At 44.1% G+C, this 26,648-nt stretch overlaps 1 protein-coding gene across 2 annotated transcripts; it reads left to right on the forward strand.

The window, feature by feature from the left end:
- Positions 1-350: 350 nt before the first annotated feature.
- Positions 351-26,637, forward strand: LOC144755996 (keratin, type I cytoskeletal 19-like). Of its 2 annotated transcripts, XM_078645468.1 has the most exons (8): positions 351-909; positions 6,489-6,571; positions 15,372-15,528; positions 17,647-17,808; positions 17,915-18,040; positions 20,327-20,547; positions 22,691-22,725; positions 26,135-26,637. In XM_078645468.1, the coding sequence occupies exons 1-8, from the start codon at positions 406-408 to the stop codon at positions 26,251-26,253; spliced, it is 1,407 nt and encodes a 468-aa protein (XP_078501594.1). In that variant the 5' UTR covers positions 351-405; the 3' UTR covers positions 26,254-26,637. The 2 variants fall into 2 exon arrangements, with proteins under 2 accessions (XP_078501594.1, XP_078501596.1); XM_078645470.1 differs by lacking the exons at positions 22,691-22,725; positions 26,135-26,637 and having other exon boundaries at positions 20,327-20,551.
- Positions 26,638-26,648: the final 11 nt, after the last annotated feature.

Raw genomic sequence — 26,648 nt, forward strand, 5'->3', positions numbered from 1 at the left:
TAGGGCTGATGACAACTCCTGGCCCCTCGATTTGAGGGAGGGTGGTGCGGAGAAATTCTGAAGTATTTCGAAGCGCAGGTTTCTGACATCGGAGCAATGCATCAAAACTGTAGCCCTGAGCGAAATGCCTTCTCCTGACAGTTGAAAAATGCACTGTGCTGTGTGCATCTGTCTCGAAGGAATGTTTAAAATACCAATGGGACGCTTGTCAATGCTTGCCAGTGTTGACCTCCTTGTGGAAGGTGCAGGGTGCTTCCCGGGGGCACAACTTGCTCCACTGCGACGCCCACTTTGCAGACTATAAATGTGGTGATGGTGGAGGGAGAAAGCTGCACTCTGATTCTCCTGAGAAAGCTGTGTCTGTAACCCTGGTGCACCTGTCCGGTCTCTTTCCTACCTGCCACCATGACATCTGCATTTTCCAGACAGAGTGCCTCTTCCAGGACCTCCTTTGGCTCCTTTGGAGGCGCCCAAAAAGCTTTCAGCATCGCGGGGGGCGGTGGATCCGGTGGCCTCAGGATGTCCTCTGCAAGCCTGGTCTCGGCTGGGTCAGGTGGCGGCTTCGGCTCTGGTTTCGGGTTCGGCTCTGGTGGAGGTTTTTCTGCTGGTGGCGGCTCCAGCTCCTTTGGGGGCTTTGGTGGTGGGCTTGGTGGCGGCTTCGGTGGTGGTTTTGGCAGCAGTGCTAGCGAATCCTCCTCCATCCTTGGCGGGAATGAAAAGCAGACCATGCAAAACCTGAACGACCGCCTGTCCAACTACCTGGATAAGGTGCATTCCCTGGAGCAATCCAACACCGAGCTGGAGCGCAAGATCCGAGAGTGGTACGACAAGCATGGGGCATCTGCGTCCACCGCCTCTCAACGGGACTACGGCCACTTCTACAAGACTATCGAAGAGCTGAGAGCCAAGGTATGGTATGGCATGCAGGAAGTATGGGTCGCGTAGGGGCTAGAAACTCCATCTGGAGACCCATCTGTGACTGTGTGCTTGGAAAGCTGATTGAATCAGGATTGCATCTCTTGTCTGGTTATATCGCCATGTTTAATAGTGAGAGTTTTCTAACCTAGGACACTGTTCTATTCTACTCATCGGGGCAATGGAATAGTGAATGAGACCATAGCCTGGATCTGTTGGCGTTAACATGCCATCGGTGCTAGAGGAACATTTATTCTCAATAGAATTGTGTGGTGTAGTTTAAGCATGAGAGGCACAAAAATTGGGAAATTAATAAAGAAACATGAGCTGGGTGAAATGACTGCTACCAGTGTAGTGATAAAGGGGCCATACAGTTGGTTCTGATGGCCCAGTGGTCCAATGCATGTACTAGTGGGGTCTGTGTTTGAAATACACGCTGTTGCAGATACACCTTATATTATATTGAACTATCTGCCTAGTGCATGCCTTAACCCCTTAATTGCTGCCGTCGGCCAACGGTCGTCACGGCCACTACCTCCCCAGTGCTGCGCACGACCGTTGGACGTCCATTCAGCACTAGTTCCAATGGACAGCGCAGCACTGGGGAGGTTTATTTACAAGCTCTAAAGGGGTTAAAATTGACGTAGACTCACTCGTTTATATACACAAAACTTGGGCTGCATGGCTTGCTGTCCTGGGGAAACAGATCTTGGTGTAAGATTAATGGCAAAAGGAAAAAAAATCAGAACATATAGTTATAAAGCATAAGGTTTTAAACGTTAAGTTTTGAATACAATTTTACAGATCATATGGCTTCAGGTAAAGAAATTGGACCTTTGACCATTAACACAAGCTTTCTTTACCAGGACGTGGCACTAGCTCCCAGACTAGCTTGAAATGGAGGTTCAATATCAAACCTGCACACGAATAAAAGGGCTTGGCAGTGACCAGGGTCGAATGCATCGCCAGGTTGAGGCCATAAGACAGTTTTAACAGGACACAGCAGAAAGAAATTGTCAAAAAGTGAACTGGGTCATAGTTCTTTTATATTCGGCCACCGACCTATGAAATGCAATATCTGCCCCACAGACGAATTAGAGAAAATGCCTTTGTTTTGTGGGCCCTTCACTTCCTGAGCCACAAAACATGGTCTGGGGAGATTTGGGCTGCACATGAGATTTCTATTGGCTACCAGTAGCCAACTGGAACGGTCCTAACATAGGAACATATTATGGTTGGTTGAAATAATAGCCAACCTTTTAACTAATTAAAATAAGGCCATGTATTTGAGTCATTTTGATTGGCTACTGACACTAATTAGAACAGGCATCTTTACAAACTGCCAACGAATCAATTCCTGGCAGGTAATTGTGCAGCAGTCCATGCAGGGCTGACTCACATGTGGGCAGATAATTTCGCAGCGGCTGTCCGTAAATCACTCTAAAATTACTACCATTTAGAGAAGTGATCTACAAATTTGTTATTGCCTCCCCTCCCCCACCAGTGAAAAATAACCCCCCTTCAGAATTTGTCGCTAATATTTTATTAAATTGGCAATGTTTAAATATGTTTAAGCGTATTTGAACATGACTGTTAAAGTCTGTTACCTCTTTGTAAAACGCAATCAAATATATGATTGCAACATATTAACGTGTATAATCCCACAGTGTGATTGTTAGAAATGGGGATGGGGTTTTTGAAAGATGCTTGGAGTCCCTTCCCTTTGACACACACTCTCAGCTATTATATACATGACAAAAGATGTTAGTGATGGCCCAGTAGAGTGTGGCTTACTGCCACTCATTTCATTCCACTTAAAACAAAGCATCAGCATAATGCTTGTTTTGGCCAGAGCCAGGCGCCCTTCCTGGGATCACTTTAGGGCCTTCCTACGGGGTCCGCCCACCAGTTGGAAGACCCCTGATTTGGACCTTTCCTTATTATAAACCCTTTGTAGATTGAAACTAGGGTGACCAGTCATCCCATGTTTTTGCCAAGACACTCCTGAGCTGGCGCACATAGCAGAGGGACATAATTAGTCACGCCCTTCATTCGAGTCATATTTTGCTCTTGAGTTGACAAAAAATTGTAGTCCTTCCTCTATGTTTTGGGTTTTTTAAATCTGGTCATCCTAAGGCAAACAGAGCTTGAAAAAATCGAATATTCCTTTCGGACTGTGCTTCCACGTACCACAGACTAAAAAGAAAAGAAGCCCAGCTCCTTAAATTGATATATATGTTTTCAGAATTGTTATCACTTAAACGCTTTTAAAGTAACTAAACAATAATTTCTTACTACAGGGTTTCTCACTCAAAGTTTTGCACTAAATGCTTTACAAAGTACAACTACCACGATTCCCATTGCAGAAATGTGTTCTGTACAGGCTGCCACACTTTTGAGTTGGTGGTAATAACATCTTAGGCATGCTGTCTTCTTAGCTTCACCCTTGGTAGAGCAAGAAGTACCCTAACCCCTGATGTATAGATGTACACAGCTGATAAAACAGGTTATTTCTTCGCTTAAGGCTGTATAGTTTGATGACACCATAATAAAGCCCCGTTCCCCTAGTAGGAATGCCGTTATGGGGCTTTACCTATTGCTGAGATGTGGGGGATGTCCGAAGGGTTGAGGTATTCTTAAGAAGAGTTTTTCTTTACATTGACAATAAATAAGCTTGTACATATGTTCACACTTTGTCTGCCTTAAAATCAATTTGTACTAAAGCGAGTGATCGATTTAATTGCTGCTAAAAAGATCTGCAACCTGTAAGTCAGGGGCCTGCATCCATGCAGAGTGATCTCGGGCTTTCATCCTTCTAAGAACGATCAAACCTCGAGTGCCACTGAGGAGGCCATTAGCAACAACTGAGAGCCAGTTCTGCCGGTGGTGTTTAGCCACACGCAGGTGATCCCAGAACTTCCAAGTTCCCCACGCCATGCGTGCATCCATTTGTAAGTACCTCAAAGAGTCTAGGCCTTTTCTTTGCATTCTGGGACGTGTAGTCTTGTTAATCACATTATAAAGCTAGGACTACAAGCACCGAAATGCAAAGAAAACACCAGACTCTGAGCAGCGAGTCACGCACGTATCTGGAGTACTTCGCTGCTTTTCGTGTTGCCCCCAAATTAGTCTGTCCCGAAGTGCTAGGCTGATGTGCACCTTGAGTCTTCAGGGAGTGAGCACTGAGTCCACGCCACAGGGGAAGAGGCGGAGCAGGGGAGAAATGGAGCAGATGCTGGCCAGAGAGATAAAACATGCACTCTGATAGAGTGCTGAAATAAAAAGAAAAAAAAATAGTTTCCAGAAAGTAAGCAGTTAAAGGAAACAATTCATGTAATCCAATCAAAAGTCTAGTAAAGAGCCAATGCTTCTTTGAAGGGTCACATGCAAGAAGAAGGAAAGCCATTGAATAAGAAGCATACACATGAGACTGACAAGAAAGCAAAGCAAATGTAAGCAACAGACTGGCTCAAAGATGTGTACGTTTTCTTAATGTCCACAGTAGGCCTACAGACAAAACCATAAAAACAAGATGTGGCTACAATAAAAAAAAACTGTTTAAACAAGGAATTCCAGGCCCAAATATTATTATTTAATAGAGTTTCTTCACCACCCCCAATCATCTTCTTAGGACATTTGCTTTATTTTGTAGATTCCAGAAAAACGTTTAACACTCATGTGAGGAGGTGGAGGTAAGTAGCTGCACTTACTTAATTTGAAGGGGAGCGTACCTCCCGTTCTCAGGAGAGATAACACGCTTTTAATGGGAGAGTTCTTTTCAGTGCGAAACAGGTACTGCAGGATAGTGAGTGCCTGCCCTCCTATGTTTTAATTTTATACACTGGCTATTATTAAGGTTACCAGATGACCCATGTCACCAAAGACACAGGACTCCACTTCTGGATTTTAGTTTAGCAACCTAATGCCTTCTGGGAGTTGTTGTCCTGGTTTACTTCAGCTGATTGAGCTAACCTGCCTGAAATCTATGATTTATAAAATAAAAATAATGCTGTATCATGGTTCAGAGTGACAAACTAATTTTAGCTACTATTATTGCTGCTTCTGTGACATTACTCCGATCCGACTCCGCAACAGCCTTCCTTTCTTTCAAGTTGAAGACTGATCCGACACTTTGTGCGGAGCACCCGGGGATGAGGTCACATTCTTTCAGAAGTACTTGCATCAGAAAATGGTGGGTCTAGTTAATTTAGCAAACTGAATACTTTTAAAACCCTTTTATGCACATGTACACAGATCGAAACAGTTACTATTTTTTGAAAGGCCGGTGCACTACTTCTAACCCTGGGCAATGCACTACGCTACGCTCGCGTAGCTTGCGCTACTTCGCACTACGCGAACTGCACGTAGCACAGTGCAAACATGCGCAGTGTAGCATAGTGTAGTGCAGCGCTCATTTTTTGCTTGCTCGCAGTCCTGAACGTCAAGTTGGCGACCGCGAGCAAGCAAAATGACATCCCAGCAAGACTTTTTCCTCGTTCGCGATCAGCAACATCAAGTTGCTGATCGCGAGCGTGGAAAATAAACCTCCCGGCGAGATTCTCAAAGCGGGGAGGTCAGATTTCTCATTGCGAGTGATCGCGTATACTCGCTACCGCTCGTGATGAGAAACTACCAGTCCGCATTGAGAAAGCTGCCGCTCGAGTAAAAATCTACTCGAGCGACAGAAAATTACAGCTCGCACTGTGCAAGATGCCGTTTTCAATGATTGCACAGTGCCGGATGCTTGTCCGCACTGTGCAATCATTGAAAACGGCATCTTGCACAGTGCGAACAGGGTACTATGCAGTTTGCGTAGTGCTACGCATAGCTCGCGTAGTCCGAAGGACACTTTGCGTAGCTTCGCGTAGCTCTACTTCGCAAACCACACCCAGCCCTAATTACTTCCATGGTAACATTTTCATGCAAAAAAATGTTTTAAAAAATTGCTGGAAAGTCAAAGTGAGGCCTAAAAAAGGAGTGGCTGAAAATATCAACACAACACCTCTAGTTTTTGAGGCGAATTTCCTCCTCCACGATATCATTAGAAAGAATGTGTCTCATTTTGGCAATCATTTTTTTTTAAAGCAATTTTTTAAATATTTAATTGGCTCAGAAAGCAGACATGCTTTTTTTTCACAATTATCATAAAATAACTCGGAACTGTTGCATTTCAGAAGGTTTTCTTTACAGGTAGAAAACTTAGGACCCTTTGCATTTATTGCTCATGTAAATAGACCACTACATGCCAGGTATAGCCTGCATGACAGACTCTTCCCCATAACTTCCATCCATATTGAAAGCTCCTGGATGATGGTATAGGGTAATAGCTCCAATATATCTAGAGAGGAAGATGTATGCTAGCATACAATACTGTGTCATTGTTTGCCTCACATGGCCTCAAAAGTGACCAGCAGGTAAGTCTTGTCTTAAGGCCTGTTAATACTGGAAATATGCAACTCCATCTTGGCATCAGCAGTCAATTGCTGGGGTCACTGCCTCAGCAACCACCTCAATGTACTGAGGGTGGAGTTAAAGAGGGGCACTCATACAACATACTTTCTGCTCTTTTCTAGATCGCAGAATCCACCACTCATAAATCCAGGGTTATCCTAGAGGTGGACAACACCAGGCTGGCAGCTGATGACTTCAGGCTGAAGTGAGTATGATTCTCCCATTCACTGTTGAGTTCATGCTTAGGTATGCAGTGCTTCTAGGAGCTATTACTGCCACTCAGACCGCGAATAAAAGGTTGGATAACTGGGACTCTAAACCCACACAGGCATCATCAAACAAAGGAACCTTCTAGAATGCCTATTGTTTGTGGTTGATAGTGATGAAGGACTTTCCTTTCCCTTTCACCTGCTAGCCCCTTTACAGTCTAATCTCAGAGTGAGGAAATTTGTTCTCAGGGATATTGACAGCTCGTCCTTTTCACTCTATTACTCCTCTTCTTTGAGCTGTTCCTCTTTCAAGTTGTCTTAGGCTGATGTTATCACCAGTGCCCCCAAGGAACTCTTTGTAATTCAAAGTGCCCAGGTTTGATTCAGGCTTCGTTATGCGAGCAGTGTACATGCAATTGCTGTGCATTGTATTACAAAATGTATAAGGCGCTTACTACCCTTATTAAGTCTAGGATTCAAACTCCGCTCCGCTTGCGAAGTTTTTGGAGTTTTGCCAACTCCGCGCTCTGTTAGGAACGCAAAGTTAAGGGGAAAACTCCGACCCCACCGCGTAGCAGAGTTAGCCCCTGCACCCTCGCCCAAAGAGTAGAAAATAAACACGTACTTGCTCTAGCCTCTCTGGGCTGTCCTCCTCCTCTCCTTGGTCTCCTCCTCGCCGTCCGGTCACAAACCCCTACGTTGTACGTCTTGGGAGGACTGCACATTCGCGTGCATGCACGCACGCACAGTCCTCGCAAGACGTACAATGTAGGGGTTTGCCATCAGAGAGGATGGTGGGGGGTGAGGAGAAGACCACGGCGAGGAAGAGGGCAGCCTGGAGACGCCAGAGCAGTTAAGTGTTTCTTTCCTACTTTTTAATGTTGTTAAATGTAGTGTAGGTGGAGTGGAACGAAGCAGAGTTCCACTGAGTTTTTTTTCAACTCTGTGGAACTCCGCGTAGTGGCACTCCGCCACCCTTAACCCTTAGGAGAGGCACAGAAGCAATTGTCTACATGGGCAGCACGCAACGAGTGTGGCTGGAAGGGCATTGTCTTTGTTTTTGATCCTGTGTGGGAAGCAATGCAACATCTTCCAAGGCAGCACTCCAGTGCGTAATTTATATTAAAAAAAAATAAGTGCCAAGGCCCTCGTCATGAGACAATGTAGCTTGTACTGCCCATTTCTCATGCCAGCGCTGCCAATGAAAGTGCCAACACAACTACAAACCATTGTTCTCCTACAAGTGTCGCAATTCAGATTATTCTAGAGCCCCAAATCAACAAGAATGGATTGAGCGGCAGATATTAGTCATTTTTACTGTATATTGAATAAGTAAATAACTGTCATTGTGCTCAACTCCAAACTAGACAAACGGCACCACCACATGGCAGACTGCCATATGTACCAGTAGTGACAATTAAGTGCCCGTGTGAGCAGCGGAAAACACAGTCTCAAATTAAGCATTGAAGCACTCACTCCACGGCAGATCCCAAGGTTGAGACAAAGCATACGGTTCCTAGACATAAACAGGGGTAGTTTGTATTACTTTATGGCTAGATAGAAACTAGGTGGGTTCATAGAAACTAGATGGTGCTGAAGGTCTCCAGCCAATAGAGGTGAGAGAGCCAAGACATTAACAGGAATTGCTGAGCCAAATTGTATTCAAGAACCTGGCTTGTCTCTAAGAGCCTGTACACCATTGAGCCATGAAAATATTCAGCATGTAAATCATGCAACAATCATGAAAAGATATGATAGTTTCAGCATAACTTAAAAAATTATTTCACTTAAGTACTTTAGATTATATCTCTCCGTGAAGAAGTATTTATTAAAGGTGATTGTTTTTAAACATGAAATTAGAAACATCCCTGCCTCCCCCCAGCCTGATGAAAATTACATTAGTGAACTAAATTGCAAGTGAGCTGGTAGATGTAACCTATATGTGTCTTGGATTCTTATTATAGATGACGCATCATTATAGTGTACTAAATCAAACACAAGGCTTTCGTACCACACAAATCCTGAACTCACTCATTTGAAGGTGCTTTCATATGCGATGATAAAGAAAAGGGGGGCTGTTTGAAATCAAATATTTGCCTCGGATCACACAATTGTTTAAGCAGGGAAACCTTTAGTCACCTAGATCTTGATGACTCTTCCTCTCGCTCATTCGACATCAAAAGTCATTCCTTTATCTTTAATTCTTGTTACAGTATGGGTTGCAAGCAGAAACCACAGGACCTCGAGCCTCGGAATCCGACTAGAGCCTGGCTCGGGCTATCTGGGGCTTGCCCAACTCTGCCAGTCAATGCCTCAAAGAACTGTTGGGCCTAACTGAGGGACATGCCTCTAAGAATTGACACCATCATTTATGCAAGCCAAACTGGAAGACATGAAAACGTATTAAAATGAGGGAAACATGTGACCACCACTTTTTCTAGAAGAGGAAGGACATGACTACATTTGAAAAAATAAGACCCTGCTCCTTGGCCAGTGGGGGGAGGGGGTCCATTTCATTTCACTACTGGAGTAGGTGAAAGGGATTGCTGGATTCCCTTTATCCTAATGGATTGCCATAGTCAAGTCAAGTCAGAGAATTTATATAGCGCACTACATACCCAGAGGGTCTCAAGGCGCTTAGGGAGGGGAGGAGGATTACTTGTCAAATATCCACGTTTTAAGTTGCTTTCTAAATGCTAGGTGGTTCTGGGTAAGACGAAGGTAGGTGGGGAGTGAGTTCCATGTTTTAGCTGCCAGGTATGAGAAGGATCTGCCTCCCATGGTGGTCTTGTTGATGCGGGGTACAGTGGCGAGGGCTTGGCTGGAAGAACGTAGTTGGCGGGAGGGGGTGTAGAAGGACAGTCGTGAGTTGAGGCATTCTGGTCCGATGTCGTAGAGTGATTTGTGTGCGTGGGTTAGCAGTCGGAAGGTGATCCTCTTATTGACGGGTAGCCAGTGGAGGTCTTTCAGGTGGCCAGAGATGTGTTCATGACGCGGGATGTCTAATATGATCCTGGCTGAGGCGTTTTGGATTCGTTGGAGTTTCTTCTGGAGTTTAGCGGTAGTACCTGCGTAGAGGGTGTTTCCGTAGTCCAATCGGCTCGTGACCAGAGCATGGGTGACTGTTTTTCTTGTTTTGGTGGGGATCCAGCGAAATGTTTTTTTGAGCATGCGAAGAATGTTGAAGCAGGATGAGGATACGGCGTTGACTTGTCTGTACATTGAGAGTGAAGAGTCCAGGATAACGCCTAGGTTCCGTGCGTGGTCTGTCGGGATGGGTGCTTTTCCAAGGGCTTCCGGCCACCAAGAGTCGTCCCATGCAGAGGGGGATGTACCTAAGATGAGGACTTCTGTTTTATCTGAGTTCAGTTTCAGACGGCTTTGTTTCATCCATTCGGCAACTTCTTTCATTCCTTCGTGTAGGTTTGTTTTGGCGGTGCTGGGGTCATTGGTGAGAGAAAGGATCAGTTGAGTGTCATCCGCGTAGGAGATGATGTTGAGGTTGTGTTGGCGAGCGATGGCCGCAAGGGGGCTCATGTATACGTTGAAGAGGGTGGGACTGAGTGAGGATCCTTGTGGTACGCCACAGATGACTTCAGTGGCCTCGGACTTGAATGGTGGAAGGCGGACTCTCTGGGTTCTTCCGGTGAGGAACGAGGTGATCCATTCAAGTGCTTTTCCTTGTATTCCGATGTTTCTGAGGCGTTGTAAAAGGGTGCTGTGGCAGACTGTGTCGAAGGCTGCAGAGAGGTCGAGGAGGATGAGGGCGACTGTGTCTCCATTGTCCAGTAGAGTTCGAATGTCGTCTGTTGCTGCGATGAGGGCGGTCTCAGTGCTGTGTTTTGCTCGGAAGCCAGATTGTGAGGAGTCGAGGGATTTGTTGGCTTCGAGGAAGGCGGCGAGTTGGTTGTTGACAGCTTTCTCGATGACTTTGGCTGGGAAAGGAAGGAGTGATATGGGGCGGTAATTTTTGAGTTCGGTGGGGTCCGCTGTGGGTTTTTTCAGAAGGGCGGTGAGTTCAGCGTGTTTCCAGCTTTCCGGGAAGGTGGCGGAGTTGAAGGAGCAGTTGATGACGTCTCGGAGGTGCGGTGCTATGACGGAGTCTGCTTTGTTGAAGATGTGGTGAGGACATGGGTCTGTGGGGGATCCTGAGTGGATAGAGTTCATCAGGCGGATGGTGTCCTCAGTGGAGATTGGGTACCAGTCGTTAAGAGTGTTCGAGGGGGGAGAATGTTCAGCGTATGGTTGGGTGGGTTGGTCTCCGGGTTGGTTGTCGAAGCTGTTGTGGATGTCCGCAATTTTGTTGTGGAAGAATAAAGCCAGGGAGTCGCAGAGGGCTTGAGAGGGGGTGATGTCGTTGGAGTTGGCCGAGGGGTTGGTGAATTCCTTGACGATGTTGAAAAGTTCCTTGCTGTTGTGGGCGTTGTTGTCTAGTCGATCCTTGAATGCTGTTTTCTTGGCCTTTCGGATTAGTTGGTGGTGTGTGCGGGTGGCGTTTTTGAAGGCGTCCTTGGTGATAGTGGTTGGGTCTTTTTTCCAGGCCTTTTCAAGGGAGCGGCAGAGTTTCTTGGACTTCTTAAGATCATCGTTGAACCATGAGGCCTTCTTGCTGCCAGGTTTGCGTTGACGTTTTTTCAGTGGTGCTAGGATGTCGGCGGTGTTGGATAGCCATAGGGTGAAGTTGGCGGCGGCTAGGTCAGGGTTAGAAGAGTGGGCTGGGGTGTTTAGTAGGAGCGATGAGGAGATCTGGTCGATGGTGATTTTGTTCCAGTTTCTTTGCAGAGTTGGTTGGAGGTGGTTGATGGGTTTCGGCTTGTTGTAGGTGAAGTGAACGCAGCTGTGGTCAGTCCAGAGGAGATCTGTAGTGTGGCTGAAGGAGACATGATTGCTGGAGGTGAAGATGGGGTCGAGTGTGTGACCTGCGATGTGGGTGGGGGAGGTGACCAGTTGTTCAAGTCCGAGGTTGGCGAGGTTGTCCAAGAGGGCGGTGGTGTTGCGGTCGTTGTTCTTTTCAAGGTGAAAGTTGAGGTCTCCCAGAAGGATGTAATCTTTGGAGGGGAGCGCGTGTGGAGTGATGAAGTCCGTGATGTCTTCACTGAATTTTGCGCGGGGTCCTGGTGGTCTGTAAAGGAGGGTGCCTCTGAGTGTGGTCTTGGGGTCGATGTGGATCTGGAAGTGAAGGTGTTCGGAGTTGGCGAGGTTGACGTCAGAGCTGGTTGAGATGTGGATTGATTTTTTATGAACGATAGCGATTCCTCCTCCTGTGTGGCCGGTACGGTCCTTGCGTGTGATCTTATAGTCTTCAGGGATGGCAATGGTGATGTCTGGGGCTGAGGAAGCGTTCATCCATGTTTCTGTAAGGAAGGCGATGTCTGGAGAGATGGTGTCTAGTAGATTCCAGAGGTCAATGGCATGCCTGTGAACCGAGCGGGTGTTGAGCAGGATGCATTGTAGGTGGTTGGGGTCGGGAATCTGTGGTGTGGTTGTAGCGGAGATGTTGTCGGTGCCAATGAATTTGCAGGAGTGGCAAGAGAAAGGTCCATGGGTGTGTCCAGGAGCGGCTTGGACGCAGTTGGGGGCGCGACCGGAATTAAGGGCTAGGAGGGTGGCGGCATCGTAGGTAATGCGGGAGGGATGGGCAGCGCGAGGGGCAGGGGGTGTGGCGCTGGGCGCGGTCCAGGCGCGGACGGGCGTAGACGGGCTTACCTTTGGCGCACCTTCGGCGTGTACGTAGCGCGTGGACGCTGCGCGTGGGGACATTGGCCATAAATGGATAATGGAGGGGGCGGAGCATGGGAGGGTCAGCTGGGAGGCGGGGAGCGGGGAGGAGCCACGGGCCAATGAAAATAAACACTAAGATGGCCGTTCGCTGTTAAAATCGAAACTGGGGCAGAGCTGGGTTTCGAGTTCGAGTGAGGTATACTAATAAAGTATAAAGTCCCGCTCCTTAGCCGCACTACAATGCTCTGTATGCAAATCAGTTAAATGCTAGATAGAGCGATAGTGCGCGCGTGCAATGTAGCATAAACAGCGCTTTTAAATTGATTGATAACGATACCAGGCGCTTTAGATAGCGCAGTGCGCTGTGTCAGGACAGGCAGGCAGCAGGTCTCAGGACAGGCAGGCAGCTGGAAGAGAAGCCTCCGTAGTGCTAGCCGAGTGCAGGGTGAGCGACCGCAATGGAGGGGATCCAGGTGGTCACCTTCCTGTATAACAGAAACAGTATAACAGAAAGTCTGAAGGACGTGACTTCCAAAAAGAAGCAGCTCAATTAGATCTTAAGTAGCATCCTTTGATATTAATGTAAAAGGCTTCCACGGGTGATGAAAGTGAAATCACCCACTCTGACCCAACTATGACATAACAGGAAGTGACATCCCGTGGTAAATAAAATAACTCATCAACTGCTTTCTATACTGTTACTCTCTTTTCTAGTTTGATAATTTGACTTAAAATATCCACTTTAGGCATTCTCCATACCAACATTCAGAGTTTTCACTGAAAGAGAGATAGACATATGAATTGATTGTTTGTAAACTAGGGATTGCTATAAGAAAACCAGAGGATGCAAATAGAAGTAGGTGGAAGCAGTTGCTACCACCTGGCACCCCTAATTGTGGTAGACACCTTGTATTGGTGGTATCCAGATTTAATCTTATCTGATTTTCCACTTTCCATTTCCGCCAGAGAAGCTTTGGAATAGTGGATGGACTGTCACTGCAAAATCCTTGTAAGAAATTGGGTTGTTGGTTAAGTCGGGTGTGAGCCCTGGTCAAGCAGCGATAACATAGTAAGGCACAAGTAAACTATAAATTAACTTGTTGATATCTGGTTGCTTTGGACCAGGACAAAGTTACATGTGCAGGTCGACCACGATGGAGCGTGGGCTGGCTAAAGGGAACCAGTTAGGTCCGCTGAACAAAAGTGCCTTTGTTACGGGTTTGTGGAGAGTTGCAGGTATCTTTGCCAAAGATATATCGTGCAGTGGAGGCAATACCTTGGTTCCAGAAACTGGTGAGGCTACATTGTGAGGTCCTGTTGCATCAGCGGCGAGGATCCCCGCGACAGGACTTGCGATGTGAAGTCTGGTGTCTGGGATGCAATGCGCAGTCGGGTTGATGTGTCGGTTCTTAGGAGTGGCAATGCTGTAATTCTGATTCTGACAGTGTCAACAATGCTGCAGTTGGAGAGAGAGGCATAGGCCTGCACAGAGGGTGCACCATTACTGGTGGTTCCAAAGGTGATGCAGGTTGTGGCAGAAATGCAAGTCTTTTGCGACTGATCCAATCCACGCAGCAGAAGAGATATGTCATTTCTTCTCAGGGTTGTGCTGCGCAGCAGAAGAGATGTTTCGGTTCTGCTGGAATGATAGGCTGGGCTGGCAGAACATCTTAGTCTGACTTTCGTGGATCCAGGACTGGATTTGTACCACGTGGCATGGCAGAGTCAAATATGACAGAGTCTAGGTACAGATGCAAGATTTTCAGAAGCCTGTTATGACCCTAAGGATTCAGATAGGAGGCCAGCCAACTACCCCTTGGAGTAACTCTGGGCTCTCAGTTCATAAGATGCAGGTCCAGTCCTTCTCACTCAGGCAAATAGGCAGCAGGTCCGCACAGTAAAGCAGGAGTTCAGCAGAGTGCAGTCCAGCAGAGGGACAGTCCTTCAGCAGCACAGTAGTCCTTCTTCCTGGTAGAGTATTCACGGGTCCAGAAGTGTACTGAAGTGATGGTGTCTGAGGTTAATCTTTTGTATCCTGGTGCCCTGCTTCTGGAAGGTGAGAGAAGCTCCTAGACAGTGGCTTTGTAGTACAAGGAATTCCCTGCCTCCCCTGATAGCTACTAGCTGGCTGTAGTTACACTGCAGGGTCATTAGACCTTTGTGTGAGGGCAGGACAAAGCCTCTGCAGGTGTAAATGAGGCTAAGACCAGCTCCTTCCTCCCACCCTGCCAGTGATGGCCCAATCAGTCACACATTAGCTCCCATTGAGTGTGACTGTCTAGGAGGAATACACAAATCCCACCTGTCAACTACATCCAGTAAAGTGAACAGAGAAAGCAGAGGCTGTAGACAAAAAATGGCTAAGGCAACTTTCTAAAAAGTGGCATTTTCAGACTTCGTCATAAAGTAAAAAAGAGAAGGAGGAAGGCAAATGTTTGGGAGGAAGACCATCCTAAGGCTGACAGGTCTAACAATCCTTCTTTGCATTCCTGGAGTGCTCCTTCTACAGGCCTTTTTCACTACTTCCTTGCTTTTTCGATGTGCAAACCCTAGAAACTTGTGCTGCATGACGCACCTCGGTAGATGCATGCTTTGTTTTACTTTTCTCATCATACTCCTGAATATTCCTGTCAATATGAGACTCTATGTAGCATTAAGTCATTTCACCCGCCCATAAAAGATTACTACAGTAGGTCACCTACTACAGTAGGTGACTGCAACTAGATAAAGCACAAAAAATTGCATTAATAAATGAAAAAAATGCCAGTAAATATAAGATAACAAAAAAGGCAATTTATTGCTCATGGAACAGATGTGTAATCAGTGCAATAAATGGGCAGGTACTGTCAGGTAACAAGTACCTGTACTTTTTTAATTTTAAAGAAAGGGAGAGTACCAGCACTTATCAGCAGAGACTCTATTAGTATTCAGGAGCAAATAGGTGTCCTGGGACTTTCAGAACTGAACTTCCATTTCAAGCACTGAGTATAATATGATCAGTGGTAAGTAATGCCTTGCAAATAACACAGAAGCGAATGCCTGGGGAATTTGAAAATATCACCTTTGTTCCAAAAGGTACGAGAATGAGCTGGCCATGCACTTGAATGTTAAGGCTGACATCGATGGGCTGCGCAAGGTCCTGGATGAGTTGACCATGTCCAGATCTGACCTGGAGATGCAGATCGAGAGCATGAAGGAGGAGCTGGCCTACATCAAGAAGAGCCACGACGAGGTACCATATTTATTCACATTTATTTCCGTTAATTCTTACAGGTCGAATCTGGCTGCAATGAGCACCTATCACTTAAAGACCATGGGCCATATTATCAAGAAAGGGTGATACATTATCGCCGCTTTTATCGGAAGGAAACTGCTGCTAAAGCGGCGATAATGGGTTTGATAATATGCCCTTGTGAATTCCCATAGAAGCCAAGGTTCTGGTGTTTCTGGGCTTCTATGGGAATTCACAAGGGCATATTATCAAGCCCATTATCGCCGCTTTAGCGGCAGTTTCTTGCCGATAAAAGCAATGATAATGTATCGCCCTTTCTTGATAATATGGCCCCATATTCTTGTGCTGCTAGTACATCGCACAAGTGGGGTGCTATTACTGAAAATAATTTTGTGTATCTGTGTATTTGTTTATGGATTCACCTTTTTAGGTCCAGTTTGATAGCGTCATTCTCTGATCACTTATTGTTATCAATTCTTTAAAATACATAGCAAGTGGGCTTTGGCTCAGACTACAGCACTATTTCTATTTCACATCATGCTGTTAGGTGTATTATTCTGCCTCCCTTGGAGTGCTTCCTTTGCAATGGATGACGAAGTGTGTTATATCTCATAAATACAGTGAATTATCACACATTAAATTATTATTTAATTTCTATTTTTGAATTCTTTTCTTAGTGTAGGTTGTGTAATATTTGCAATGCAAGATAATTTGGTTTACTTTGGCGCTCCTTCTATTTGTGTTTGAATTTTAGTCTGAGTGGCTTTGACGGTGGGCTGCAGGAAGTTGAGCGCCAGGAAAGTCATTTAAGACATTGATTGTTGATATTTCTTGTAATAACTCATTGTGCGCACGAGCGCATTGCCGTCATCGTGTTATTGCTTTTGATCATGTGTGGTCCTGTGCCTGCAGGGATAGCAGGACTTTAGCCACATAATAATCAAAGTGGCAACAAGATGACGTCGCTGTTGAATATCTCTTTATTTACAGCCTTTTCTGTCTGTTCTGTTATTGCAAGGCACAAATGGCACACTGACCTCCAATCGGTCATCATGTTTCATTTTCACCGAGCGCTGTTTCTACACTTAGGAGCTTTTTTTACTCATATGTTAGGCCAGTGTGCTGTGAATCACTGGTTGATGTTCTTGGACCGTATTAGCTCTTGTTACAAGTGACACACAAATCCCAATTGAGGCAGCCTTTATGCCTGAATTAGGATTACGAGTTGTGTTCAAAGTTCTCCCAGATCATAAAAAAAATTCTGTGTGGTAAACAGCAAGATTCCGATTTTTTTTCCCCGAGTGGGTAAAACCTTTCCATTTGTAGTAAAACTCCATATGCTGGTAGCAATCTCAGGATGAGATGGTAATTTCTATCCCGGGAAATGGCAAATCCTATGGTATCGGGTATTCCCCAGGAGAATTACCAGCAGCCAATGTCAGGGTTGGTTTATGCAGTGACCTCCGTGGTAGGCTCAGCTTGATGGACTAAACACAAACAAGTGTTATTTAAACCTTGATTATTATTGCAAATGTGCTTCCTGTCCCTTTAGGGAAAAGCAAAGCTTCCATGTATGCTTTTTTTGTTTTGCATGACGTTACTGTTGCAAATCACACACATCAGTGAATGAAATGTTTTTTCCCAATATAGCCCTTTATATACTTTATGGGCAATAGTACTAAATTTTGTGGACAGAGTTAAAGAAAGACACTAGCCCTGAAATTCACATTATGAGGTTTATGTTACATGTTTATTGTCGTGTGGTATGCAAAAATGAAAATAATTACAAACATCTGGTTAACAAAATATGTTAGATAATTCAATGCATTGATTTGTCCACATGCATCAAGACATATTACAAGCTGCCTTCAGAAAACAATGGAATCTGCATATTATTTTGTAAGCATAATAGACTCAGGGTTTTCTTGACATAAAATACTAATTTCCACTAGACTCTTCATGAATACTTATACAACAAAGTAAGTAGTTTTGTCGATGCAAATTGTAGTCAGTTTAATAACCCTACTTAACTCTTCCCGTCCAGCACCTGATACTAAAATATGCTTCAACTACTTGACGGGCTAGGCCTCACTTGGATCTGTGTGTTCTTCTTTGCAGGAAGTGGGTGAAATGAGCACCCATGCAGCTGGCAAGGTCAGTGTGGAGATGGACGCTGCTCCAGGGGTCGATCTGACTAAGGTCCTCGCAGAGATGAGAGAGCAGTACGAATTCATGGCCGACAAGAACCGTAGAGAAGCCGAATCTGTTTTCATCGCATCCGTACGTTGGCCACCTCAACATCTCAAAAATGGACTGTCAAAACAAATGACTTACTCCAGTCTAATTTGTCTTTCATACTTCCCTCTTCCACCACTTTCTTTTATAGAGTCAACAGCTGCAGAAGGAAGTCATGGCCAGCGTCGAGCAGGTGCAATCCGGGAAGGGCGAGATCACCGAAATAAGACGCAGCATGCAGGGCATGGAAATTGAACTGCAGTCACAGTTCAGCATGGTATGCTACCGCCATATCTATTGCACCAGGACAAACGTGGATCCATGGGCAATGACTGAGTCTTATGGGGGAACATCCTTTACAACGAAACTTTTACCACGCAGTACCTTTACAACGCAGGTATTACAACGCAAGTCGTTATAACAACTTGCGCTGGAGGGTGCTGTAGGATAGGGAAAAGTTTAATTAACTATCCAAAACCTTCCCTACTATACACGGGGACTGGAGTTGGAATAGTAAATTAAACTATTCCACTATCCAGCGCCCCCCAACGCAAGTCGTTGTAACGACTTGCGTTGTAATACCTGCGTTGTAAAGGCATGCGTGGTAAAAGCATGCGTTGTAACGACATACAACCAGTCTTATGCTGGAGATAATTTCATCCTATACCACCAGGACATTAACATCTGCAATGGCTCCATCGTATATTGCCTGGTCTTTGCCACCTTCAATGGCACCATTCTATTCTAGCAACTGTGTCTCCATCACTGCCACACCCTTGCCACCTCCAATGATTCTATCCTATACTACTTGGCCATTGGTGTCGCCAATTGATCCATTCTATACAGTAAGGTCATAGGTGTCTCCAACAAATCCATGCTGTACACCTTGACATTGGTGCCATCAATGCTGCATCCTATAATACCTGGCCATTCGTGTCTCCAGTGTCGGCATCCCATACTGCCAGACTATCGATGCCTCCAATGGTCCTTTCCTATACTGCCAGGTCATTGAGATCTCCAATGGTTGACTAAATCTAATGATAGATTTCCTTTGAAATATTTTGATGATTTTATTACATGAGATGAGATGCTCAGCAAACATATCCTTCCAGATATGCACATTAATGAGCAAGCTTTTCCATTAATCTCTTACTAACAGAGTTCTTCTAAAGTTCTCATTTAGAAACCAGCCTACAGTATTTTCGAATATGTTGGTACTTTTGGCCCCTTCACAAGTTTGTCTCTGCATCATTTAGAACCAGCTACAAGCTACTGGTAAGCCAGAGTGCAAGACAGGCTCAATTACAGGCTGAATAATCACATGCTCCTATAATTAACCATTTTAATACAAATACTTAAGGCCTACTCTTGAAGATATCAGAAAATATGGCATTAAAGGCAGTGGAGTTCATAGCGTTACTTTCAAACATTATTACCGCATGCATGTCTACTAACACTGTGGAGTAACTGGTGGTGGTAACACGGTTTCCGCTATAAGGTGGGGTATCACAGGTCCCTGCAGTGCAGAGGGGAAGGGGGCATCAAATCTTTTTGGGGGCCCCCATCCTTCAGGTTGTTCCATTCAGCCCAAGACCCATGAATATCTGTGAGACATGGAAGACTCATGGGCTCCTCATCACATTCTGCAAGGGGGCATCATTTTGTGCTACGCCAATTCCGCTTTTAGTTTGCTCCAGTTTTTAAATTGTGTTAATTACCAGGAGATGTAATGTTATTAACATTGCAGATCTCGACAATTACAGTAAATTTATAAAGCACAGCATCTTTCCAAAGAGAGATTCATGGGAGTTTAGAAGGGTATATATCTCCTCTTGTATTTTAAATCATCAATCAGAAAATGTTGCTTAGTAAAGATAGAGAATAGGAAATGTTGCCTGTCAAAAACACTGGGGAAAAAAATCAATTGATGATTTTTTTAGCATACTTATAAGCTCGATTTAGCGTGAAAGTGTAAAGTAATATCCAAGAGCAGAGTGGAATAAAGCCAGATAGATAGTGGAAAGGCGAGCATATTGGAATGTACTAAATCCACACAGTAAAAACCAGTACCAAAACTTGGTGAAGGGAAATGAATAAAGAGCCCCCAACTTCAACCTGTTCAACAAAACTAGAATCAATGAAAAGTGATATATCTTTTGCAATATCAATATTTTCTGTTTATTTAATTATATATCAGGTGAATAATTGTGGTGCAATAAGGCTGCATTTGCTCTACAGTTTATCCTGCATCCCATCACTGCTTAAACCAGTGGGATTAATTAGTTTTCTGATCTAATGATGGTTTATGAGGCGCACTACCTCCACTATGCAGAAGCTACCGGCTTAGCATCCTCTAGTCTAAAGGGACCAGCTAGTGAAAGGATTTTACAACTCATACTAATGACATCAAACAAAAAGGCATTTCAGGACCATTTGTTGTTGATGATATATGGTTAGATAAGGGGACAACTATTTTACTTTTCATTGAGTGGCCCTTTTAAGCTGTATAATGTCTTGTTAAATCAGCTGGGAGTGAAGTTGATATCTCTTTTCTCACCATCAGAAAGTCGGACTTGAAGCCTCCTTATCCGAAACAGAAGGACGCTACGCAGCTCAGCTCCTCCAAATCCAGAATATCATCAGTGGTTTGGAAGCACAGCTCGTAAACCTCCGCGGCGACATGGAGCACCAGAACATGCAGTACAAGGCCCTGTTGGACGAGAAGAACCGCCTGGAGATGGAAATCAACATGTACCGACAGCTACTCGAGGGTCAGGACGCCAAGTAAGTGATAGCACCGTAGCATCAAGCTACAGCTTCACGGACAGCATCACTAAAGCCCATTCATCATCAGGCATGAAATGAGACCATGATTGAGCATCACATTGGACACTAGTATTGCTTTTGGGAATAGGAAGATTTGACTGCTAAATAGTGCTTTGTCATACCTCTGGGGGATGCCTTTATGATCTTAGCATAATTTCCATCTAGTTTCTCTGCACATCCTTAACTGGACTTTCTCTTAGCTGCCAAGCTCTAATGATTCATAGTAATGTTGTTAATGTTTCCGGTATACAGTCAGTGCTATAATGGGTTGGCATTGGAAAGTAGTAGCAACAATGTGAATGAACAATCAAGTCAATATTTTAACTTTGGTGGAGGGAGGTAGTAGGTAGTTGGTGAGGCGGCAGTGGGTAGCACCCATGCTGCAAATCTCCCAATGTGCCTATCCCTGGGATTGAAGGAATCCCTCCTATTGTGAAAGAGTCCCCAGGATTCCTTGGGCTACAGGGAGGGAGTAGCAGTTTTGTCCTCCTTGCACTATAGGGAGCCAAGGGTAATCCATAGGATATTATTACTAGTAGTAGTAGTAGTGGTAGTAATAGTGCTACTACTACTTACTACTATTGTTAGTAGGAAGTAGTAGTAAATCACATAGAGGGTCTAAGGAGACTATACGGATAACAAAACTCCAAAAGTCAAAATGCACTTTCCTTAAAATGGCGCACACAAAATCCATAGTGGATTATAAATACTGATGCATATTTAAGAGCTTCTGAACGATTTGGGTCAGAGTTAAAGTATTTTCGATCATGTAAATTAAGTCACATATTTTCTATTATGACTTAAAATTGGTAAGGCAGATGTGTCTCCATTCTACATTATGGGTAGAGGATTCCACACATAAAAATTTGATGGACAGGTTTCTTACCAACTTGGATATATTCAGACCCCTGAACAATGTCAAAGAGTTGTACTCTCAATTGGAATTGATCTTAGTCAATCAGGATTTGGTTCTCCAGTAGGAATTTACTAGAAACTACAGTGGAAGTGAGTGTGCATTCCAAATTTTGGACGAGGGTTCAGAATCCCTACTGACTGCTGACCAGAATTGCAGTGCACATATAATTGATAGAAAATTGATTGTTCTATTTTGATCTATTTGAATCACAAGTGAACATTGAAAATTTCGGTAGTCTATTCAGAAGCTCATTTCAGAACTCAGATATTCCAGATTTAGAAATCTGCACTTTAAGAATCTAAATTGAATTGTATTTTTTATATCTTGATGTTACCTGACAACTGGATTCATGTTCGTATATAATCAGGGTTTATTGTGATAGGTAGCCTGCCAACTGCATGCTTGATCGTGTGCAATCAAGGTTTATCTTGATGGGATTCGTCCATTACAACGCAGTCATTATAACGACCTACCTTTACAACGCAACTGTTACACCGCAACTGCCTTTACATCGCATGCCATTACAATGCATACCATTACAACGCATGTCACTACAATGCATGCCATTACAATGCATACCATTACAACATATGGTATTGCAACACATTATACGGTAATGTAGATATTTTTAGTATTAGGGTGGGTATGGGTTTTAGGGTACATGGGAATAGTAATTTTTACCCCTACAATATTCAACACTTTCCCTACTGTTGCACTCACTGGAGTGAGAGTAGTAGTTTTTACCCCTACAATATCCAACACTTACCCTACTGTTGCACTCCCTGGAGTGGGAATAGTAATTTATGCCCTAACACTATCCAACACTTACCTTACTGTTGCAATCACTGGAGTGGGAATAGTCATTTTTACCCCTACACTATCCAACACTTACCCTGCAGTTGCACTAAAAGTATTATGTATTGTAATGATAAGCGTTGTAATGGAACGCGTTATAATGATAGTTTTTAAAAATGCGTAGTAATGGTATGCTTTGTAAAATCATGCGATGTAATGGTACTTGCAATGAAAAGACTGCGTTGTAAAAGCATACGTTGTAATTGCATGCGTTGTAACGTCATATATTCATCTTGATAGATCACCTGTATGTTTGCTCATGTATAATCAGTTTTCTGTTATGTGTAAAAGATTACTTATCCTGCTGGGCTACTTCTTTTTTCCCCACAGATCCGCTGCATGGACAGCTGCATCTGTACAAGGAGGTAAGAATGTTTATTTCTCATAGAACTGATCATTTGTTTTTAGTTTAGTGCCAGATTGACCAGTGGAGAAATTCTATAATTTCCTAAATGGTCTGTGGCTCTGAATGATTGGCATGTCTGGTGACAAGCAAGAGACATATCAGAGTTGGCTGATATGTGACTGTTACTGGTCCAGCTTACTGTCTATTCTTAAAGCACTAGCATCCACATTTCCTACCAGACACTTTAATGGTTAGGATTTACATGCATGTGGGAAAAGTGAGCCTTACAGAGAAAACCTCTGTTTATTGTCTTAGATTTCAGCTAAGTATTCTCCAGGAAAGTAATGACAGTGAAGACAATAATGTTGAGTATATTGGAATAAAAATGTGCACTCTTAAAACCAAACGGTAAAAGCAATGGTTTGTTCACTATGGCCCAGATTTACTAGGATTGTGCTTCGGGGTTGCATTACTTTTGTGGCGCAGCCCTGACACAAAATCCATTTTTGGCATTTATTAATCTAATAAAGTCAATCTGCATGGTTTTAGTAAATACAAATCAACGCAAGGCAGCACTTTGTGTTTGGTAGGCATTACATGGGTGGAATATGGGCATTCCCATGCACCTACCCTTGCTTGTATTTTGATGCAACCGCAGATTTACAAACACTTAAGAGGTGTAACATGGAGAATTATCTTTATTTCTCTTCATTACTTTCCCTTTCCATGTGCACTGCCTTCTGCAACACACACATAGAGAGGAATACACCTCTAAGGATAGATGTTTCTCCAGCAAGGTGTGCCTTCCTACACAGAAAATAATCCATGCTGTGACACATGCACCCTTGCAGCAGGCCACAAGTGCACCAGCGGTAGGAGACAGCAGAAGTGCACCATATCTTAGTAAATCTGGCGCAGTTCTGCTCTCCTCATTTTACACAAAACAACGCAGCAAATGACCTTGCTGTGCTGTGCGAAGTATTAGTAAATCTTTCCCTATATTATTATGCCTGATACATGGAACCTTTTACAAACACTAGTAAATATGGATTTACTTCTGAATTGATTTATTACTGATGGAATCTCTATACAAACACTAGTGCCAAGAAAAGACCAAGATAGTCCCAGTAACCAGGGCGTATTTTTATCAGACCCACGCAAACGCTTTGTACCTTCATATGAAGAAAACCACCTTGTGTAGGGGTTGGTGGGCTGTCCCCAAATGGCTGTGGCAATTTGGTGCTTCTACTGGCCCAACCATACCTTGCATCTCCATATTTAGATTTTCTGGCCAAGTCGTGAAATTTTATTTTTCCACTAAAGTGTCTCCCATCTTCATTGCAGATGCATCTTTGACAACAACAAAAATTGATGTTAGGCGTGCGATGAAATGGAGGCATTTCAGACCTTTCTTCTAATTTTCTGAAAAAAACACTCCCTCAAAACACGAGTTTGTCTATGGAAAATAAATATACAGTGCCCCTGAGGCACAGGGAGCCGTGTCCCAGAATATCATGGTTTCCTTTGCATCCTTCCTATACCCATAATGAGGTATATTACATGGTTGGAATTGGGAAATCTGGCCAACAGGGCATGAGAAGAACTGTCCAAATTAGGAAGGGTCTTTTTATGCCATGTTTGCTGGCAGATGATCTACCAAATGCAGTGGTGGTTCCTCCGCTAAGGTGGAGCAGAGTCGCCCCACTGCTTCAAAGCAGTGAAGTAAAGGAAACATAAAATGATAATAACTCTACTACGGGCTAAATGTCCATCCCAACAGTAGAGCCAGTGGCATCAGTGCGGTTGCAAAAACTACCATCCACTCATCTCCAGAAGAGGTGAGAAACATGTGAGGTGATCAGTGCTAATTCGAGTCAGTAGTTGCAAGTGGGACCCGCCAGCACTCATTTTTGTGGATCAAGATTTGCTTTTTTATCATCAGACTTTGTTCCAAAGCAGGAGAGAGAACAACAAATGGGGAAAGAAGGAGGACGATAAAGATGGAAAACAGTGACATAGGGAGAAAAAGAACCTGCAAGGGTGCGATAAAAAGGCAGAGACTACCTGGTGGTAAATAAAGGGGCATGAGGTGGAATCAAGGCTTGGTATTCTGTACTGTCGATATTCGATTGGGTCTGCCAAGTGCCCAGGCATTTATTATTTGACAGACTAAGCAGTGAGTGATTGAGACAGATTAGGGGCTTTATTATAGGAGTGCCCAATGGCGGCCGGCACAGGAAAACGCAGTGGGGTGGGGTCGGGAGGTCGACAGATGACGGAATAGGTATATTTAAATAAATAAATAATACATATTACGTCGGCTTCCCCCATGCCGCGCCCTGACTCGCCCCACTGCGCTTACCTGAGCCGGTCGCCGCTGAAAGTGCTACCAGGGTGCAACGGGCTTTTTCTCCCGCTTTGTGTGCCCTAGGGGCACTTTGGTATCACAGAAGGGGTCGCTAACGCTTGTGCATCCACTTCTGTAATACTAAAAGTGCTGGCTCACATACACTGCTAGTGCTTCCGCAAGAGGGTATTGTCTTATTTGCATGGGGACGTGGCCCATGCAAATGAGGGAATCCCTTTGCCTCTGCGTCTGCACCTTATTATAGATGTGGGGCAAATGCAAAGAAGCTCCCTGATTGCTGCCCTCAGATGAAGGAAAAATGAGTTCCATGCACCCCCCAGAGATCTCAGAGTCATTGACTGAACCCACCTGCAAGGGGATCTCCAATCCCCTATAAAAGTGCAGGCCGATGCCGCCTGCACTGTGAAAACACAGAGTGGCTTTAAAGCAGCCGCTTCGTTTTTCACAGGAATGCGCTGTTCGTTCGCGGCTACCCACCGGGCAACACATCCATCATATTGCAGCGTATTTTCTGGGATTGCACTGGGCGCACCTTTTAAAAGTTGCACCCATCTCAATCCAGGAAAATGTGCTGCACCCATAAAATGGCCCTAGATGTGTGTCTCAAACAACATTTAAGGAAGGACATGATTTGCAGGAGGATCTTCTAATCAAACTGAAATAAAAATCTTGAGCTACATTAATAATAACGTTGGTTTTTCATCAGACATCCCATCAATCTTCAAATAAATCATCCTTTGAATCTTGTTTCTGTAATATAGTTGATAATATACATTAGTTGTCCCAAAGTATTTCATAACTTAATTTATCTTCGTGCAAAAAGGAAAAAATTATGATCAGGGAAAAATAGTTGTTTTTGTGATATTATTGCAATTCTTTAGATTGCACAAAATAGATTGCTTAAGAATATACGTCTGCACGTGTTCACAACGAGAAATCATCCCTCTATATGTATATCAATAATAATTTCTCGGAATTCATGTGTTATTAAGGAGCTTTTCTGTTTGAAGCAAACTAACCGTTTGTTATTAGAAAAATTGATCTTTTTCATTTTTTTCAGGATCCAGCTCGTCTTCAAGTTCTACGACCAAAAGCAGCACATCTACTACTCAAGTCCGCATGATCGTCACCGAGGAAGTTGATGGGAAAGTGGTTTCTTCTCAGGAAAGGCGCTACTGAGCACATTAGCACAACGTCCAACCCTTGAGTATGACCTGGAGAGACAGTGCTGTCGAAGACATGACACGTAACCACATAGTCAAGAAAAGACTCTTGAATTTATCCTTCTAATGGACAAATACAATTAACTCAAAATACTTGCCTTATATCTCAGCCACTAACTCTTGCAAGCAAAGCATATATTTGTGTTTGTTTGACAGTATTTGGCAGACTTCATAAACTAACTCGGTATGAATAATTGCAAAGCTCAATCTATAAACTTTGCAAAGTTTTTTTTTAGAACATCTTAATCTTTGCAATGTTTGTGAATGTACAAAGTTTAAACTGGAAGAAAACAATGCTGCAAAAGTGTTTCTGTGAAATGAAATTGAAAAAACTAGAGAATTTTCTTCGCA

This window comes from Lissotriton helveticus, chromosome 5_1 (genome assembly GCF_964261635.1).
Source record: "Lissotriton helveticus chromosome 5_1, aLisHel1.1, whole genome shotgun sequence".
Taxonomy (NCBI): domain Eukaryota; kingdom Metazoa; phylum Chordata; class Amphibia; order Caudata; family Salamandridae; genus Lissotriton; species Lissotriton helveticus.